The 21,412-nt window shown below is 40.7% G+C and overlaps 1 protein-coding gene across 1 annotated transcript in view; it reads right to left on the bottom strand.

Annotated features, from left to right (window-relative positions):
• Positions 1–21,412, bottom strand: part of LOC124777074 (glutathione S-transferase D5-like) — a 37,608-nt gene that overhangs the window by 8,845 nt on the left and 7,351 nt on the right. The window contains exons 2-4 of the mRNA XM_047252349.1: positions 14,232–14,383; positions 6,936–6,994; positions 5,589–5,727 (exon numbers count right to left, since the gene is read on the bottom strand). Coding sequence (XP_047108305.1) covers positions 5,589–5,727; positions 6,936–6,994; positions 14,232–14,375 — 342 coding nt within the window. The 5' untranslated portion in view covers positions 14,376–14,383. The remainder of the gene's footprint in view (positions 1–5,588; positions 5,728–6,935; positions 6,995–14,231; positions 14,384–21,412) is intronic.

Here is a 21,412-nt window from a genome sequence, read left to right as displayed (position 1 = left end):
TATATGCAAATAAATCCTGAACTATCATTAAAAGAATAAAACACAAAATATTGCGGTCGCACAGTAATAACACTTTGATTAATAAGTGAAATAGCTAATTTAAGCTTACTCTGAACGAGGCTCAGGGTTCATTAAATAAAAACAGTATCTCAAAGTTAATGCTTTGATACAGTTAATAAAGTATGCCTAATACTTTCAGTCAAAAATTGTGAAAATATCGAGTTTTAATTGGGTCTTACACCCTAAAAATATTTAAGTAGTTGAAAACAACTAATAAAGTACTAAACTAGTACTAATATTTCGAAACTGAGAATTTAACATTATGTATGTATTTAATTCTCTATTGTATAAAGATTTTTAATATTGCTCTAAATGTCATTATTAGGGCTAGTGTCTTTAAGAAAGTGCAAATGTCGACCATCTGATTGGATTACTGAATATGAAGTCGTTGATGATTGGCCGAATATCAGATTCATCCATAACATCTCGGTGAGCATGAAGAATAGCCAAATTGTTCAATCGCTTATGTCTCATTGTTGATCGGAGATATGAGTTCAGACATCTAAGGGAGCTAAATGACCATTCTGCAGTTGTTGTCGTGATTGGAACTACTTGGAGAAGCTTAATGCGCTTCACTACTTCACACAATATTTCTCCAACTGGAGGCTCTAGTGTAATCTGCTTTCTTACATCACGCATGTTTTTTACGACCAGTTGTTTTTTATTAGCGATATAGTCTCACATATTCAAGTGTAAGCGCAGTCTCTCAATGTCTAGGTCATTACTGAAAAACTCAGCTGATTTTTCCAAATTTGTCTCAGCTCTGTTTACTAAAAGCCAAGCACTCTTGTTCAACTGTAATGACCTGTGTGAGTCTAGTTGAAGCAAACCGCTCAGTAATGCAAGATTGCACCATTTCACAAACTTCAATGTAAATAGCTTTGTAGTATTCATTTGGGGTTTTGAAAGTGTGTGGTGAGCTGGCTTCGTTGTTTTCATATTTCTTTGGTATACTCGTACTTCGTTTCCAAGGAAGCGAAGGATCACCAACTTGTGAAGGTTTTTCTTTTAAACACAATGCCCAAAAGTGTTCAAAACTATCACGCCTTCCATTCAATATACAAATCAAGCCCTCATATATTTTTCCCAGATCAGCAACACATGAGGGCACTGAAATTTTTCATTGACATCCTCTACCGCGTTCAGTGCTTGGCAGTAAAGATGTAAACCGAAATAAGTCTTGAATTGTAACATTGGTTCAAGGTAGCCTGCCTCTCTTTTGTCCTCTGCAGAAAATGTTCCCGAAAACTCTAGAAATTCTTCAAAGTTTTTTAATATTCTCAAGATACTAGAAGCTCGCCTAGTCCCTCGAGTCGGGCAATGGAATGCTAGATCAGCTTGGTCATTGGCACTCTGACAGCGTATGCTTCTAAAAAGACCCATCCTTTTGTTGGATTCCCTTACGGTGTTTATTAAGTCCTTGGCTCAAGCCATAATATCCGTCTTAGACCTAAGATGGCGGAGACTGTTTACAACTGCCAAGTCTAAACTGTCAGTGGTGCATATCACATAAGGTGCTTTTGGTAGTAGGTACAAAACTAACTTTTTTAGTCCTTTGAACTTACCTCTCATATTCGAGGCACCATCATAGCACTTGACAAATCAAGACAAGCAGAAACGTCTTTTAAAACACTAAACAGTGTTTGTGGTTCAGTGTTAGGGGTCTCGTTTAAACCAATAAAGTCTTTGTTGATGATTATGGAATCATCAACAGTACGAATACAAAATGACTCTTGTTCGTGAATCGAAGAGTCACTTGTTTCATCAACCATAATAGAAAAATGTACAGTCTTCTTGATTGAAGCCAATAGCTTTCTCAACACAGACTTTTCTAATAGATTAATGATCTTGATTTGAATGTCGTGGGACGTCCACTTATACCCCGAACGCCCTAACCAATCTTTAAACTTAGATATGTAATTCTTTTGGATTTCCAACAATTGAAAAATATTTGAGTTTAAATCTTCGTGCCCTCTAATTGCTAGTCCTTGTCGGCATAGAAATTCGACAGTAGTAAAAATTGTCTCCAGAACTAATCGGCCTTTCTTCATATCACTATCTAACTATTCATTCAATTGGGAGGCCACACTTTGGTTAGTGATAGAATTTAGTTTCAGAACACCTTCTTTATGTGTAAACATATTTTCCCAAAGCCTTTTTCCAGTTAGAAAACCCTACGGAAGTAAATGCAACTTCTATTTTTGAAGAAAATTGTAATAGATTTTTAGCATCTGCCTCTGCAAGTTTTGCAAAAATCATTTTTCGGTAGATGCTTCATATTATAGCCAAGTATACTTGATCAACCAATACTTCAGAAATGATCTCCCCTTACCGGATTGTCCAGGTTTCGGCTGTGAACAGTTCTCGCCTGAATACGACGAAGCAACTGACGACACAATAATTGTTGGAGGTTGACTTGCACTATCATCAACTTCCAAGCACGCCTTTTTCTTAACAAATTTATTCATTGCAAATTTAATTCACAATACACTAAGAGACTAAATTAAAGGAATAAAATATAGTCAAACGAAATACTCCACTAGGCACTAAAGTCGGAACAGTAAACACGTCTGCAACATGCACTGAACGAAAGTATCCACACTGAATGACTACGACAGGAGGGTGGGTTTTATATAGTCGCGGCGTCGTAATGTCTCAAGCGTCAAGGTGACGTGAGGCAGAGGGTTCCAGGCGCTTCTGCTCCAGTCCTTTGGATGTCGCCACGGCCGCAGCGCTGGCCCGCCGGCGCCAGACTTTACCCGAAGATTCGCACACCAGGACAAATTCTAAGTGCTCGCGCTGCACTGTAACACTGTCATGATTCACACCATTCGTTTTCAGTTAACCTGCTTACTACCATAATAATTATTCGTTTCAACACATTATTGAATTTATTTCATAAGGTAACTATCATCAAAGAAGAAAAATAAAAATTCCAACATAATTTTGTGATTTTACAAAGCTTAATATAACTAATAATTTTCTTAAATTATTGGGGGGGGGGTGAGGGGCTCCGCTCCCCCAAACGAATTTTAGAATGGGTTCGGGCCCCCTCAGGCCCAATGGAGTGTGGCGCAGAATGCGACCGAGAAAATGCATCTTGATGTTTTGCGCTTGGATATAGTTAACTTTCAGTCTAGTCGTAGCAGGATCCTGATACAATCTGTTGAGGGGTGTCACCCTTTCCGTCATTGCCAATTCGTTTATTATTTTTTGATGTTTCGGGATTATATTCCGACGATGTCGACACCTTCCCACGATATTCAGGCTGACAACCATTCACTCATCTTCAGGTGAGTTTTCCAGTGGATACTGCCAGTGCACGTCCCTGACTTAATGCTCGGTGGCTCATTCGCGTCTCGTCACCCAGTTGCAAGCCCTTGTGACACATTTATTAGGCCGGAAAGGCTTAAGACTGTATGGACACACAGCGAGAAATGCATGCTAGAAGATAAATGCAAGTGTTATCCAAACCTGCAAGTTTCGCTGTTGTATTTGACCAAGAACGGCAGTTTTAGAATGTCCTCAACACTTTACAAGTGTCAGTCATGGTCAGAACGGTGTAATGTGTAGTTGTGAGTGCATTACGTCTGAGCCAAGTGAATTCGAACGAGATCAAATTGTTGGTGCTCGTACGGTGGGTGCTTCCATAACCAAGATAGCCGAAGTGTTCGGTGTTTTCAAAGGGATCATATAGACGATTTGTATCGCATACATGGAAAGCGGAAAAACATTATTCGCTAAGTCACAACTCGGACGAAAGTGTGTGTTGGGTGACAGTGGCGCATGGTCATTGAAGAGGATTGTAAGAAAAAAAAGACGACAGCTGCAAAAGTCGGTGCAGAGCTGAATGTCGCACTCACAAATCATCTCGTCACCAAACAAACTTGAAGGTCTGTTTCAAAGCAGAAAGTTGAAGGGAGAGCTGGAATTCCAAAACCACTCATTAGTGATGCAAATGCTCGTAAGAGGAAAACATGGGGCGAAAGTCATAAATCCTGGAATATTGAGCAGTGCAAGAATGTAATTTGGTCGGATTGGTCCCGTTGCACACGGTATCCAAATTCTGGCCGCGTTTACGTCCCAAGAGTGAAACATGGTGGGGAGTCGTTGATGATCTGGGCAACCATATCGCGGTATTCCATGAGCCCCATGCGTTCTCTGCAGGATCGCATTACTGCCAAGGATTATGAGACAGTTCTGGATGTTAAAGTCTATCCTATGGTAGAGTGTTTGTTCTCCAATGGTTGTGCTGTGTCCCAAGACGACAGGGCCGCTGTTGAGACAGTTCGCATCGCTCAGGACTGGTTGTGTGAGCACGAGAATGAACTGCTGTATCTTCCCTGGCCGCTACAGTCACCAGATCTGAATATTATTGAGCCTTTGTGATCTGCTTGGGAGAGAATGGCGCCTGATCGCTATCCACCTCCATTATTGTTACCTAAGTTTGCCACTATTTTACAGGGAGAATGGTATACGATTCCATTGGAATTTGAAAACCAGACGGAACCTCCATTTATCGATTCCAAGACGACTGGAAGTTGTTTTGAGTGCCAACTGTTTTCCTACACAGTATTGGGAATGGTAATGTGTTTTAGGTGTTTCCATATTTTCGTCCGTCTTCCTTAGCTTTTTCACAAAAAAATTGTTGGAAATGGTTGCAAGGATTACAAAATGGCCCCGGCATCAGTTTTAGTTCAAATTTACTTTCAGGTTCTGGTAATGTTTCCTAGCCTATGGCATAACATATAGCTCTGATGTTTGTAGACAATACGGAAGTGCGAATGTTTTTCCGGACTTGTGCCCCAGTTATTCGTTGATGTTTGACAGATATCGTGAGCCTAGGATTGTTCATTATTAGGCACTGATATTTTAAATCTATGATTTGAGGATTTGTTCACCGACATTACTCATCTATAGACAGTAATTTTTAATGTAATCTCGATCACGGTTACTGTGGACTTACTGCTGGTAAATAGAGAGTTACAGTTAGTGACAGCTAAAAGTCACGTGTTCCTTGCCTTAGGAGCCTTCTGTAAAAAATACAAAGGTTGAGGAGTCACTGATACTTGCAGATTCCAAAGACCCGTATGTCGTTGGAAGTGATCAAGGACATTCCGATTATAAACATCCTAATACCCCATCGTGTGCTCATGAACCTAGTGTGCAAGCAAGCTGGTTGGCATCTTCAAATGAAGATTGGTGAGTGAAGAGACTTCTCATTCTAACACTATGTGGATTTCGCGATGAGTAACCGTAAAGGACGCAAACCTTATCGGCATAAACCCTAATATCAAACAGTATAGTTCTAATTTCCTCGCAAGCAGAAATAATCAAGCACAAAGGTAAAACCAGAACGAAAATGTGAACCATATCATATAGAATATAAGAAAAGGTGCAGTTTCTGACAGAGGCAAAGCGTGTCTGTGTGTGTGTGTGTGTGTGTGTGTGTGTGTGTGTGTGTGTGTCTGTGTGTTAAGTTAATAAAGAGAATCCATTTTTAGGAAGATTAATGACATAATACTTACTAAAACATTCGACATTCTGTGGTACAAGTCTTGATCAAAAAATAGCCTCTGGTCGACGAGAACACGTTTGTTTATATCCTTCGGGTAGAGAGAGTCATCCTTCGCATACTTCGAGACGAGGTACATGGCAATGGCGCGGCTGTCAACAAGGCAGCAAAATATTAGTGACATACAAGCTCAGACATATCACTGTACGTTCTAACACATTGTGAGATAGTTTAATATGGATTTGTGGAAACCTGCTGAGAGCTTGAACTGAAACGTTTTCTGATGGGCTTTCTGAAGGCCCAGATTGTAGTGAAAATTGTTTCTGCAGGAAACTTTGGCTTGGTAGTAGAGTACGATTACGGAAAATGCTGCAACAGCTACAATGCCATCACGATAGTAGACAATGTTGCAACCAACTAATACAGATAAATGTACTGCGGCCATTGGATCATTACATGCCTCACTAGGAAACCAGCAGTAGCGTCACACAATAAAACTATTTCAATGTTACATTTACTTAGTTTCCGTAATTGATCTACTGGTTGCGCCACTTTACTTCCTAAATTATTCACGGTGTCCAAGCTTTAACTAATGACAGTGTAACAATTTCGTTAATATAATCAAAATGTTATAACCACGCTTCTACAGATTGTTTTACCTCTGAAATTAGCACATGGAATTCATTGTCATCATAACGTGAGAATACCGCCATGTAGACAATTACACATGTGTACACGTTAAATGTTTAGCGCAACTTTAATTTACTGAAATTTAATTTAATGTTAACATTTAACATACGTGGTAACTCCATGTTCCTTTATTTGTTTCAGGTGAAATCGAGTTTTTTTTTTAATTGGCGAAGTAGAACGAAACCAAAATTAAGATACGAATTTATTTAATTTATTATCACTTATCTTTCTATCTAGTGCATAGTGTATTTTGCTTATGATGCTTTCCTTTTTGAGAACTTGGAAAAAACTTACTAAGCTTATTGCTAGGTTTTCAGGATTATTAAAACCAAAGAGCTAGTACCTACTCCACCAGTTCTCTGATAAAGGGTTCATTTTATCATATTATAGTAAATGAATGTAATTTACTCTCCGATCGTCAGATAAATGTCGCGATTTCTAACAGCTACACGGGATTTCTTGAAAATTACTTATCAGACTGAATAAAGACTCTAACATCGCTATTGGAATATAAATAATATCTCTACACAGTTTGAAATTCAGCATTACTTTTCATCCACATCTGTTTCGTTTCCATAACAGTGTTTAAGGTGTTTCAGCATCTGGATCAGTCATTAGCTAATGGTGAGTAGAGATCTAATGCATTTTGTAACTCATAATTAATGCTTACCTTTCACTAATGTACAGGCCATTGTCTTCCAGTATAGGAACTGTATGTTGGGGATTTTTCTGAAAAGATCGAGAAAACATAACACATCAAAAAGGTTATTCAGTGTTAGTGTTTGTAGTATCTAAAACAGTAAAGAGAGGGAAATTTGAACTAAGAAAGTTAAAAGTCAGTTTAGTTATTCATATAATATCCATATTACTAATGACTTCAAAATATGAAAACAAGTCGAATGTTTCATTATAAAAATAACTACCGCCTATTTTCGTTTACAAATTCAAGAAGCGTGACTTTCATTAATGATGAGAATGTTATTTTGACACGTGGACGCTACCATATGTACTTCTTTGCACATATTTCGATCATTTGCTACAATGCGTGGATACATCAAAGATGAACGAAATTAAAGGTAACAAACAGTCTTGTTCAGAAGAAAGTTGTACTTCGATGTAGGCGTTGAACATGGAAGTCATTTGTGCGGGATTCGCAGTGCTGTTGCACTAACTGCTACCTTTTATAGCATTTTATGACGTCCTTATAATCGGAGTTAGATGTCTACCACATTTCATCCCCATATGAACATACGCGATGAGTCTTGCATGGGCAGCAGGTGATTGGTATGCCGTACAGTGAAGTCACTGCTGTCAGGATCAAATGGTGTGGTCAGTAACGTGTGTGCCTCGGCTGTCATCGGCTAGCTAGGATTGTAACAGAAAATTTATGTCTTACTGAGCAACAATTGCCTCAACAATTCACTGCCAGAGAACAACAAAAATTCAAGCAAGAGCCGTATTCCCGCTGTAGATTATTCACCTCATTCTTTGGTTACCTGCTAATTACTGCAGTTGTCAATCATCAACACTGGACGTTAGAACATGGGAAATGTCTGCTAGAAAAATGAATTACTAGTAGGTACATGGTGAAGGTGAGTTACAAGTTAAGTCAGGGTGACCGAGCTCTCGGAGGTCTTAGTTCGAGAATTGTTTAAATAGGACCAAATGTGAATCGAGATGTTTCATTCCTGGTGTAAGGCCATTGTGTGTTTTATATTTCAAATTGTTATTCATTATTTCTTTTTTCTTGTGTAATATTTCAAAAGAGAATATGGAGTGCCAACACTGCAAACTTGCGGTCAGCAATGTTGAACGAGAGGGACGTTTGTTACCGCTCTGTCTGGACAGTTCCTCGTATATGCAAACGTAGTGCTTGTGAGGCCAGAGAATATTTTCAATTGTTCCTACTAACCTCTTAGTCGACAATGTGAGCTTTCTAGGGCAAAATAAGTGGTTTATAGAGAACAGTACTAGAGTCATGAACATGTATCCCAAATTTTCGAGAACGATAGTTTCCGGCAGTTAAAGAGAAATGAGTATTTGGATGGACTCTACTTGATTATTTAAAATGGGCTTTTATAATTTCTTAAATTCAGCTACAATTTTTTTCAAAATTTCTTTCTTTTGTTCATGTGCATGGAGAGCTGACAGTGACTCTGTCCGAAGTTTTCAGGTAATGAATTTCAATGGTTAGCGTAAATTACACCTGGACAATATGATTATACAGAGAAGACGATATAACTCATGTGTACCTGCAATGTCGAACATTATTAATACTGTTATCTACGTAACTGGAATTAGTGAATGAGGCAGATTACGTTACAAATAATGTCTCTGATGAATAAGCTATAATATTGTGAATAATCTTTTAGCGTTTGGATGGCAGCACTGCAGTATATTATTCCCGGTTTTAGAGAGGTACAGCGATATTCAGAGCTATTATTACAAAACATCTCACTGTTTACATTAACACTGCAACTACTCCATCAAGATCAAAATACACTACTGGCCATTAAAATTGCTACACCACGAAGATGACGTGCTACAGACGCGAAATTTAACCGACAGGAAGAAGATGCTGTGATATGCAAATGATTAGCTTTTCAGGGCATTCACATTAGGTTGGCGCCGGTAACGACACCTACAACATACTGACATGAGGAAAGTTTCCTACCGATGTCTCATACACAAACAGCAGTTGACCGGCGTTGCCTGGTGAAACGTTGTTGTGATGCCTCGTGTAAGGAGGAGAATGCGTACCATCACGTTTCCGACTTTGATAAAGCGCCTGTAATGGTGTACTCAACGACGGACCTAGGTGCACGAATGGCAAAACATAATTTTTTCGGATGAATCCAGGTTCAGTTTACAGCATCATGATGATCGTATCCGTGTTTGGCGACATCGCGGTGAACGCACATTGGAAGCGTGTATTGGTCATCGCCATATTGACGTATCACCCGGCGTGATGGTATGGGTTGCCATTGATTACACGTCTCGGTCACCTCTTGTTCGCATTGACGGCACTTGTAACAGTGGATGTTACATCTCAGATGTGTTACGACCCGTGGCTCTACCCTTCATTCGATCCCTGCGAAACCCTACCTTTCAGCAGGATAATTCACGACCATATGTTGCAGGTCCTGTACTGGCCTTTCTGGATACAGAAAATGTTCGACTGGTGCCCTGGCCAGCACATTCTTCAGATATCTCACCAATTGAAAACGTCTGGTCAATGGTGGCCGAGCAACTGGCTCGTCACAATACGCCCGTTGCTACTCTTCATGAACTGTGGTATCGTGTTGAAGCTGCATGGGCAGCTGTACCTGTACACGCCATCCAAGCTTTGTTTGACTCAATGCCCAGGCGTATCAAGGCCGTTATTACGGCCAGAGGTGGTTGTTCTAGGTGCTGATCTCTCAGGATCTATGCATCCAAATTGCGTCAAAATGTAATCACATGTCAGTTCTAGTATAATATATTTGTCCAATGAATACCCGTTTATCATCTGAATTTCTTCTTGGTGTAGCAAGTTTAATGGCCAGTAGTGTACGTACTGACATATTGGTTTACCAGATAGCAAGTACTTACTACGTTCCCTGCAGAAACTGTTAATATCATCACTCACAACACGAGCATGATAACAGAAACTGGTCGTAATGCAGGCTGAACGCAAACGCCATTCACACGATTTTGGAGACGGTTCAGGGACGTTTTCTGCTAATTTTGCTATAAGGACCCCTTGGTATCCGATGGAAACTTACAGAACAATATTTTAATTAATATTTATACGGCTTGTTACTCAAATTACCTTTGTCTCAGTGAAAACAGAGAGGTTTTCAGTAAGTAACGCAACGCATTTCTTTCTCGGCCAATTTCGATTGCAAATTTGGAATTTGTTATGGGACGTCGTGGAATATTCGTGCTTCGGCCACTACAGTACCATGACGTTCCGATAGTGGATGCGCTATGCGTTGGCCTTCGGAATGCCGCCTATAACGGAGGTGCGTTCCAGGCAGACAGCTGTCATTGAGTTTCGTTTGGTGCAAAACCAGAGCATCGCAGATATTCATCGGTACTTGCAGAATATCTGTGGAAACCGGGGAGTGAACAAACGCACGGTGAGTCGTCGGGCAAGGCGAATGTCATCATCGCAAGGTCGTGCAAACTTGTCCAACCTCCCGCGTGCCGGTCGGTCGCACACAGCTGTCACTCATCCAATGTAGGAACGTGGTCGACGGATCGCAACCAAACACCTCGCTGCCCAGCTGGACATCTCTGCTGGTAGTGCTGACGCACTCGTGCGCCAGCTGGTGTTCTGGAAGTGTGTACCCACTGCGTACCTCGCTACCTAACAGAAAACTATATGGAGCACGAAGGACCATCTGTGTGGAACCTCTAAGGTGCCTCTTACGTGAGGAAGACATTTGTTGTGGATTGGCAGGAGACCAACCCACTAAATTTAGAGGAAGCCGAAAGGCACGCGTTTTAGCTCACGCAGGCTGGCGTGAGGTCTGGAACAGGACAAGGAAATTAGAACTTAGAAAAACGGACGCAGATGGTGGAATACTTAACTTTAATCCATTAATGTTGAACGTAGCTCATGTCTGTACATTATTTACAATATCAATAGCAACTGATGATGGCGCCTTGCTAGGTCGTAGCAAATGACGTAGGTGAAGGCTATGCTAACTATCGCCTCGGCAAATGAGAACGTATTTTGTCAGTGAACCATCGCTAGCAAAGTCGGCTGTACAACTGGGCCGAGTGCTAGGAAGTCTCTCTAGACCTGCCGTGTGGTGGCGCTCGGTCTGCAATCACTGATAGTGGCGACACGCGGGTCCGACGTATACTAATGGACCGCGGCCGATTTAAAGGCTACCACCTAGCAAATGTGGTGTCTGGCGGTGACACCACAACATTTTTGCCAGTTTTAATAAATTATTGTTTCTCATTGATGTATTCACGATTGTTAGGAAGTGCTGAAGTCCGTAACCGCCCATGAATTGGAGAGCATTTCCTACTCTGGCTGGCTAGGTGACGAAGCGATCATATGTCGCGCGTAGTGGGGTGGGGTTCGGCGCTGGACCGTAGCAACAAGCGTTAGCCTGGGAAATATACATGACGGAAGTACCGTCATCTTGGCGCCAAAGTCACCGATTTTGTTTATTTATATTTAATAATTAGAGTCATTTATGACCACATGAATACTAGGAGGAGCCTCTGGATGTTTGAAACTATTTATCATAATTTTGCCTCATTAAAATTCACACCCGTTCATTAACAAATGCATATCTTAGTAAGTACGAACATGATCGGAAATCCACGAACTATGGTGAAACTAGTAAGAGATACGGAATGCGCGCCAAAGTCGGCAGTCGGCGTTAAGAGCTCTTCCTGTCTTGTTCGATGGTAGCCATGCTCTCGGTTACGTTAAAAACGAGTCAACAATAAGTTTAATTATCTTTGTAGCTGCATTTCCTACATTCATTTCGGAAAAAAAATTACGCCTTAGAATACTCTAAGGTCGGAAGCAACACTGAAGATGTCCACGAGTTAGAAGGTGCCACTTCACCTGATGAATGGACAGTTCTGCAGGACGTTGCGAACGCTGGGATTATTTTCGAAGAATTCATTAGTGTAGACGATGTTGCCGTATGTGCTTCTGTGGAATCGGATGTGCCAAAAGCTGTGAGCGAGGTGCAAGAAGGGCCATAAGAAGAAAGTGAAGAGGAAGAGAATAAGTTACTATTCCATCTACTGATCAGGAGATGTTTACAGCATTGGACTGTTTAGAACAATTCGCTTCAACATCCGACGTCACTGCTGGGTTTGTGGGCGCTTTCATTACAATTGGTTGTGAAATTACAAAATATTATCGTTCCCATGAACGTCAGCGAACCATGACCGAATTTTTTCCAAGAAAGTAACGTACATAATTTGTAAGTACTTGGATTTTTACATTGACTTTATGGTGGTATAAGTCTACAATAACGTGATTGATAGTGTAGTGTATTACACATTAGTGGACTGCTGTAGATGATACTTATTAAAATCTGTGTTTTTCACGTAAAATGAATTTTTTTAACACGCACTCCTGATTTTTCGCTCCCTTCGGATTCGTGTTAACGAAGTTTTACTGTATTGTGTTCTCACTCTCCACTACGAGTCCAGGAAGTTTGTAACAGCAACTTCCGAACACCCTGTGTATGACGACGCGGTAGGAACAAGTGTAGTGACAGTAGTAGCTGTTACACTTCAAACAAGTACGTACTGCGGTTTTTACCCTGAAGGTTGGTTTCAAAATAAAATCCCCAGTTCCTAGTCTTGTTGGTGGTGGTATGTCCTTGACATCCTCTAACCATTTAACCGACTAGGCGGCCGCTGTGGCCGAGCGGTTCTAGGCGCTTCAGTCCGGAACCACGCTGCTGCTACAGTCGCAAGTTCGAATCCTGCCTCGGGCATGGAGGTGTGAGATGTCCTTAGGTTAGTGAGGTTTAGTAGTTCTAAGTCTATGGGACTGATGACCTCAGATATATAGTCCCATAGTGGTTAGAGCCATTTGAACCACTTGAACTTAATCGACTAACCTATCGATACATACATACGTATGGGGACATACATTCTGGTTCAAATGGTTCAAATGGCTCTGAGCACTGTGGAACTTAACATCTGAGGTCATCAGTCCCCTAGAACTTAGAACTACTTAAACATCACACACATCCATGCCCGAGGCAGGATTCGAACCTGCGACCGTAGCGGTCGCGCGGTTCCAGACTGTAGCGACTAGAACCGCTCGGCCACACTGGCCGGCCATACATTCGTGCATTGACTCCGAAGCACGCCGCAGTTTTCTATTTTTCGCAGGTAATGACATCGATTCCTCCACAGAAGATGTCGACGTTTTCGAGTCAAAAAGGTTGCAGTACACGGCAACTGACGATAGGGTTGCTTGTAGTGACTCACCTGATCCCACTACCTCCAGGCCAAAATGCCTTTATAAGCAGCGGGCAAGAGCTCCACTAACATTGTGTTTGTTAAGCGAAGATTGCTGACGTCATTCTCATGACGCACTGCAACCTGGCTGCTCGACTCTGGATTGGGCTACAGATTGACATATGGAGTTTTACCTGCAGTGCTGATAATGACTTTGTGAGGATTTACGGAGTTTCCGGCTTTTTCTTCCACAATAAAGTTCGCTCGCTGCTGCCTACCCAGTTCGTTCAGGCTTTCTGAATTTGACGATTGTTCTGTGTCTGTTTAAACTCTGAATTAATAAACACTGTGCACGTTGGTACACATGAACCGAGCAAACGTTTACAAAATCCAAAAATCACTGCCAGAGGTGAAAGAAGCGAAAAAAAAAGAAAAAAAGTTCTTATACCATCTCAGCATTGCAACACACACATTTAAATATTTAGTCTAACAAATGCCCACTTAGCCACCAAAACATTCTGTTATTACTCACTGTTACAGTGGCGATGGCATGATATGTCCACTTTCAGCACACACGCAGAAAATGCATCTATTGGTATCTTTGTTTTAGCTGGAAAACTTGAATGTCATTAAAATCCAAGCCATGTGATCTTTCACCAGCTGCACGTAATTAGAATACACCAAAACCAATTTCCTATGATGATCCCACGGAAAGAAGTTCGCTGGTGTCAAAGCTAATGATAGAGTTTACGAGTATTTTCTCATCTAAAGCATACCAGCGAAGAGAGGAGGCTGTGTGGCATTGGGCTCCTATTTGGGAGACTATACAGAAAATGTTTTCCATTAATTCCCTACACAACTTAAAGCGAATGACTGGATGTTTCCCATGAAATTTCCTTTCCTCATCGGAAGCAATTTAAATAGTTTTCTTCTATATTAACTCTCATCCTCGAACGTTTGTGAAAGCATATTCTTGCGCTCAATAAATAATGAATTAGGTAATTTAGGTAAATAGTAACATACAGTTTACCTTCAACATTTCAGGCGTCTTCAAGTCCTTATAGACATCCTTTACATCCTCTATTTTGAGATCAACACCGATGACACCGGCGATCACTCGTACCAGACGGCATGCAGGGCTCAGGGGATGATTGTAAAGAATCAGCGGAGCCATTTTGCTTTCTGAAAAATAAATTGAACATTAAATGATTAACTTTTGCACAAATACCCACTTCCCCACAGCATTTTGGGACTTGGTGCATTGTGCAGTAAACAGGAGAATAGAAGCGAGTTTTGCAATATTAACGATTTTATTAAGAAAATACGAAATATACGAGCAGATGAGGTGCAGCTAATTTTGAATTAGCCGGTGATTGTGGATACATTTTCAGTTTGATTTACGTCACAATATCACCAGTCTGATAGGCTGTAAGTAGACAGCTGCTATAACAGTTGTACCAATCCTAATCTTGATACCTCTTTAGGTTCTGTTTTACAAAATACTGTAGCAAACAGATCCGGCATAGCACAGCATAAGTGTAGCACAGATCACTTATCACTACAAATGAGAAATTAATATTAACCTAAGAAAAAATGAGAGGAAAAATTTCTTTGAAACTCAATGTAAAGAAAAACTCCGAAGCTGGTGATAGGTTGTGTCCAAAAGTGAACAGCACAGAGACAGAAGTGATGGCACTTTCTGCAGGACCTGACCATCATTTTGCAGGACAATGCTCAAGCACATACAGTGCAAGCTGTTACTGATTTGTTTGACTGATGGGGCTGCTAAGTGCTGTACCATCTACTGCAATCGCCTGACTTAAACCCTTGTGAGTTCAACTCGATTTCTAAACTGAAGGAAACACTTCACGACATTCGATTCAGAACTGCTACAAATTCGTCAGGCAATAGACGGCGCCACTCGAACTGTAAACACAACTGGGACTGCTAAGAGTATCCTACGACTTCCACATCGCTGGCAATGTGTTATACACAATTCTGGTGACTACTCTGAAGGTCAGTAAAACTTCGAAATACATATCTATTTTGTACGAGCTGTAAATAAATAGTTGCCACTATGTGTTAATAGAGGTTTCACTTGTCAGCTGGAATTGGTTTGTATTTCCTTTCTCTTTTTTCTTTGAAGCTTCTTGTGTAGCTTTTTCTATGATGAGTCTTTTGCTGAACTTCTCAGTGAAGTGACCAACATTAGTCCCCCATCATGTTGGTGTTCCAGCGGCCTTGGTAGCGTTTTTCAATCACTTTAATGTCCTGGTGAAAATGCTCTCCTTGCTCCTCACTAACATCTCCCAGATTGTCCGGGAAGCAATCAAGGTGACTGTTCAAAAAGTGAACGTTCGGGCTCATTAAACATCCTAAAGTTTTAAACTTCTTTAACATTGTAGCTACAATAGAAACATATTTTAGGTCTTTTTCATGTCCTAAGAACTTTGTAACGACTTGCTTGAATGATACCCATGCTCATTTCTCATTTAAGGTCATTGTGGATTCACGGCTAACATCAAACATCAATTTTCTAATGTCATGTCCGACAAAGACGCCTTATTTTAGTTTAGCTTCTGAAAGGTGTGGAAAATTTTGGCAGAGATACTTAAAACATGATCTATTTTTAGGCAAAGCCTATACAAACTGTTTCATTAGGCCTAACTTTATATGTAGAGGTGGTAGGAGTACGGTTTTTGGATCTACAAGGTTTTTGCGTAGAATGTTCTTCTCACCAGGATTTAAAGACTCCCTCATAGGCCAGATTTTCCTGCACAAGTGTTGTTCCCTAGCCCTACTGTCCCATTCACACAAGAAACATGGAAATTTGGTAAAGCCACCTTGCTGGCAAAGATGCGTGCATGTTACTTTTAAATCGCCACATATCATCCAACCATGAGCAGAATAGCCTATTTTATTTAGCACTATTTCTAGGTTTTCATAGCTTTCTTTCTTATGTACAGAATGTTCAACAGGTATAGATGCATACATGTTACTATTGTGTAATAAAACAGCCTTTAAACTAGTTTTGGATGAATCAATAAACAGCCTCCAGTCTTCCTTTTTGTATTCAATACCAAACTCATTCATGAGACTGGGAACAAAAATAGAATCGGCCTTTTTTGGCAGGAAATGTTTTTCAGCAGTGCTACTAACGTCATCTGCATTCATTACACTTCCTTTTTAAATTATTTTAACTAAAAGCCATTAAATTCTTTAAAAATCGCTTAATTTAATAAATTTAACTGTAAACTGTGAAGAACTGGTGCGTGATCCAATTTTTTAAGTATCATATTTGGATTTCCCACCCTATAAAACATAAGAATATGTTATTTTCAGCAAAGTCGTTGGCCTGTGTTATTCTTGTCACGCATTATGGAGAATTAGTGTCGGTAGGTAAGAGAGAGACTGTTGTGCATAACGTACCAAATGTGAGTTCCCAGCGCCTGTTATCAGGCTGGGAGGCAGCAGCTTGTTTTATACCGTTGAAGATGCTGCGTCACGGTCGCAGCTGACTCACACGAAATTACGCTACGAGATGAACAGAAGTAGCGAACTATATTCACCGGCTCCACGAACCTAGGCTTGCAACTCGTCGTCTAAAGTATTATTTAGATTGTAAAAACATACGATTATTTTGTTAAACTTCACTCCGTTGTTTGACGACTTGACGAGAGGAATAGTTACATAATAAACGTGCCAAACTACGCAACAGGCTTTTATTCTTCTGCCAATGTGGAGTTGCATGATTCAGGTGCAAACTCAAATCCCTTGTTATTCTTTGTGGCGCCAAGAAATAGTGCCACCGCTACATCCAAAGATAAATTGAAACTTGTCGGCTATTTCCCCTTATTTATTTCATAAGCGAGCAAATGCGCCACTCGCAAGTCTTCCGTTTCCTTCCGAAGTGTTATTTCTGTCAGGCTCCCATGGAGGTATAATAAGATGATATGGCTCTGCAGACTTAACGCTGTGTGTTGCTATGTAGCTCCAAAACATTGTCAGAGTGCCTTTTACGATTGCTTCTCCTTCTTTATTTCTGTTGTATGTACGCAACAGCTGCTTTAAATACAAAAATGCTACAAAGCTTTCGCGAATAACACTACAACAGGAAGGCATTTTCAGACACTTTTTTGGTGTTTAATGCATTTTTGATCCAATAATATGACGCATTTCGTCTCTTTAATGAATTTTGGGTTACATATTTCAAACAAACAAGAAGAAAGTATGTGATATAAAAAGACTGCTTTCGTAATCCAGCATTTTCCTTAATATGGACTGACGAAACTGATGTTTTGTCTACGCTCTCTTCTGTACATTGTTAAGAGCATTGTTTGCAGTGTTCTGTCAGTTTCCAATCTTTCCTTCTCTTCGAGTTGGACTGACAGAAAATGACAAACGTCAGAAACAAATGCGCTATGTTAAAAGTGAACAGAGCAACAATAATTCATGTATACAAAAGAAACGAGTTCTCTTATGAATGGAATGTGATTCCTTTATACTTTAGACTATTATCAGATCCATTAGTGCGCCCGTAAATGATGCAAGCTGGCATTTTTTATCAGAACAGTTCCATTTTTATCAAAACACTTCCACCACAGCGAATATCAGGTTCAAGTTTGTGACGTCAAGACAACTCCCCTTATTATACCCACATGCAGGTTGCTCCACCTAACTCACATGCGACATTATCTCTGTGTAGATGTCAGTGAAATCATCATGGGGCTCAAGGACTTTGCCTTGCGCAAGCCAATCATTGGCCTTAATGCGAATTTCAGTTAGAGAGTGAATGGTTAGCTCGAAGAGTCACCATTCTGTCTGGTTTCAGTTTTGGTATCAAACAGACAGTAGTCTACAGTTTCCCTCCACTGTTGTAAGTATATGACTAAGATTGCTACATGCTCCTAGCTCACACTGCATGTTCCGTGTGTACTTCACTTATGTTCCTTTAAGCGCACATTACTTTTGAATCACTTTTCTTGCAGAGAAATTTCTAGTGTTGCACTTTTCTTTAAATACTATGGAACTTATTATTCCTTCGTGATATATTCAGACGCATGGACCCACGTGGATAAAGACATCTGTGAGCACACATACAAATCAGTCCCGCTCTCTGTTGAGTATTAGTAAGCGTGTTATGCTGATCACGTTATTTCGTTACTTATGGTAAAATTAGGAATTCAGTGGTTTTCTCTGCAACATTTGAGATGGTTGCCGTTGTTCATTCTGGGCAACGTATCATGCAAGCAAAGTACTCGAAAATTGTATCGCCATTATAAAAAATATCAGCGTTCTTCTTTTTCACTATATTAAAATTTCCCTTTGTGTGATAATGAAACCAAGTGGCTTTGATTATTAAGACCTAGCACTGGTTTTCACATGACTCTTTTTCCCATTTAACGGATCCTTTGAAAAGAGTACTGGACATGCTTTGCCTCATCATGCACTTTGCTTCATTTTGCATAGGATGTTCAGGTCCACATTATATACTGTTGCTCTAGTTCGGCGGGCGGTCACAGTTCAGATCAGTCTTCTTCGCTATTTCATCGATAACGCTTAGGGTTTACATTTTCACTTTCCTTGTACTTTTAGATTCCGAGCCTACAGGCAGCAATGACATTTGCACGGCAAGAGTCGTCGTCTATAAGATTAGAATCATTACACAAAAAATTCGTTATCCATGCAGAATTCCAAGCTAAGGTTAATCAGTCACTTTTCTTCAGAAGCACGTCTATCAAGCTTGCCTTACGCTTGCGAAAGTTTAGGCTTGTGTCAGTATATCTTCTGAATCACAGTTATCAAAGAGCTATGACTGAAAAGGGGCCATGAATCAATTCCAAAATTGTTTCAAAATTCTGTTTGGGCATTTATGTAAAGCTTAAAAGACAGGTGGTTGGTTACTAACTGAACACCAAAGAGACCCAAATGCCTCAGTTTTACTGCCACCCTGTGTATGACTCCCGTGTCTCACTGTAACTCAGTATGTCGATGATTCACTTTACTCTTCCACTTAATTTTGTGTGTTTAGCTATTATTTACAGGTGGTTCTTGTACATCTCAGTCTTACAGCAGCAGTTATAATATTTCCCAGTTGTCTTGTTACAAGTTGAAAGCATCCAAGAGGCTTTCTGCATTTTAAGAGCCCTATACATGGTACTCCTCATCTGTTTCACATGTAGCTTAAATGCATGAAACGGAAGTGTGCAGGCCAGCTGAAAAACAGGAATAAACTGTGGATGAAGCCCAACCAAGAGGCATTACATGCATTGATCAAAAATGATAGTGCAATGAGAATGGCTAGCTTCTAGCTGAAATCTAGATCTGCCAATAAAACTTCAAAAGGACGACTGATAGCTGAAATCTATTATTTACAAGTGTCATTTTGTATTCGTACTGTCGATGATTTCTTAATCATCAACAAAGACTTTATTGGCTTATACGAGACCCCCAACATGGAATCACAAACTTTGTTTAGTATTTTAAAAGACGGTTTTGCTCATCTTGATTTGTCAATGGATAACTTAAGAGGACAGTGCTATGATGGTGCCTTGAATATGAGAGGTAAGTTCAAAGGATTAAAAAAGTTAGTTTTGGATATACAACCACTGCACTGCTCACAGCTTAGACTTAGCAGTTGTAGACAGTCTCCGCCATCTTACGACTATGAGAGATATTATGGCTTTTGTGGTGTCACCGCCAGACACCACACTTGCTAGGTGGTAGCTTAAATCGGCCGCGGTCCATGTAGTACATGTCGGACCCGCGTGTCGCCACTGTGATCGCAGACCTAGCGCCACCACCAAGGCAGGTCTCGTGATACGAGAGAGGACTCGACCCCAGTTGTACGAGAACCAAGCTACCGCCCAGTTGTACGCGAACCTAGCTATCGCCCAGTTGTACGAGAACCTAGCTACCGCCCAGTTGTACGAAGCCTTTCTCTCTCATTAGCCGAGAGACAGAATAGCCATCAGCTAAGTTAATGGCAACGAACTAGCAAGGAGCCATTTGTATCAGTGCCTATAGCTTACAAGTATTCAAGAGAGATGTATTCCAAGGATTATTAAAAAGATAAGTAAAAAGCATCTACATACTTTTCTTCTTATTCATTCATAAGTTCTCATGTTCCAGACTTCACGCCCGTCTGCTTTATGCCGTGCGTGCACTATCGGCTACAGCTTTAGTCTAGCATTCCTTTTCAGCAATCAACTCCACGGTGTCGGTCCAGCTACCGACACAACAGCTTTAGCCAAGGACTTAATAAAAACCGTAAGGGAATCCAACAAAGGGATGCGACTATTCAGAGGGCACCAACGACCAAGCTGGTCTACGACACCTTTGCCCATCTCGATGGACTATGCGAGCTTCTAGCATCTTGAGAATTTTGAAAAACTTTGAAGAACTTCTAGAGTTTTTGAAACATTTTCTGCAGAGGACAACAGAGAGGCAGGCTACCTTGAGTCAATGTTACAGTTCAAGACTTCTTTCGGTTTATATCTTTTTGCCATGCAGTGAACCCAGTAGAGGATGTTAATAATAAAATTCAATGCCCTTATCTAAGTGTAGGCAACGGCCTTGCCGCAGTGGATGCACCGCAGTGGAGCGTGACCGGCACTTGGATGGGTGACCATACGGGCCACCATGAACTGTCGCCATTTTTCGGGGTGCACGCAGCCTCATGATGCCAACTGAGGAGCTACTCGACCGAATAGTAGCGGCTCCAGTCAAAGGAAACCATCATAATGACCAGGAGAGCGGTGTGCTGACCACACGCCCCTCCTATCCGCATCCTCAGCTGAGGATGACACGGTGGTCGGGCGGCCCCGATGGACCACTTGTGGCCTGCAGACGGAGTGCTTTTTATCTATGTGTTACTGATCTGGAAAATATATGAGAGCTTGATTTGTGTATTGAATGGAAAGTAACACTTTTGGGAATTATGTTTCAAAGAGAAACCTTCACAGGTTGATGATCGTTCTTTTCCTCGGAATCGAAGTATACCAGTGAAGTATGAAAACAATGATGTCAGCTCACTGCACACTTTCAAAACCCCAGAGGAATACTACAAGGCTATTTACATTGAAGTTTGTGAAACGGTGCAATCTTGCATTACTGAGCGGTTTGCTTCAGCTAGACTCACATAGATCATTGCAGTTGAACAAGAGCGGTTGCTTTTAGTAAACAGAGGTGAAACAAATTCGGAAAAAATCA

Source organism: Schistocerca piceifrons, chromosome 2 (genome assembly GCF_021461385.2).
Source record: "Schistocerca piceifrons isolate TAMUIC-IGC-003096 chromosome 2, iqSchPice1.1, whole genome shotgun sequence".
NCBI classification, from domain to species: domain Eukaryota; kingdom Metazoa; phylum Arthropoda; class Insecta; order Orthoptera; family Acrididae; genus Schistocerca; species Schistocerca piceifrons.
This window is presented reverse-complemented; position numbering and strand designations above follow the sequence as displayed.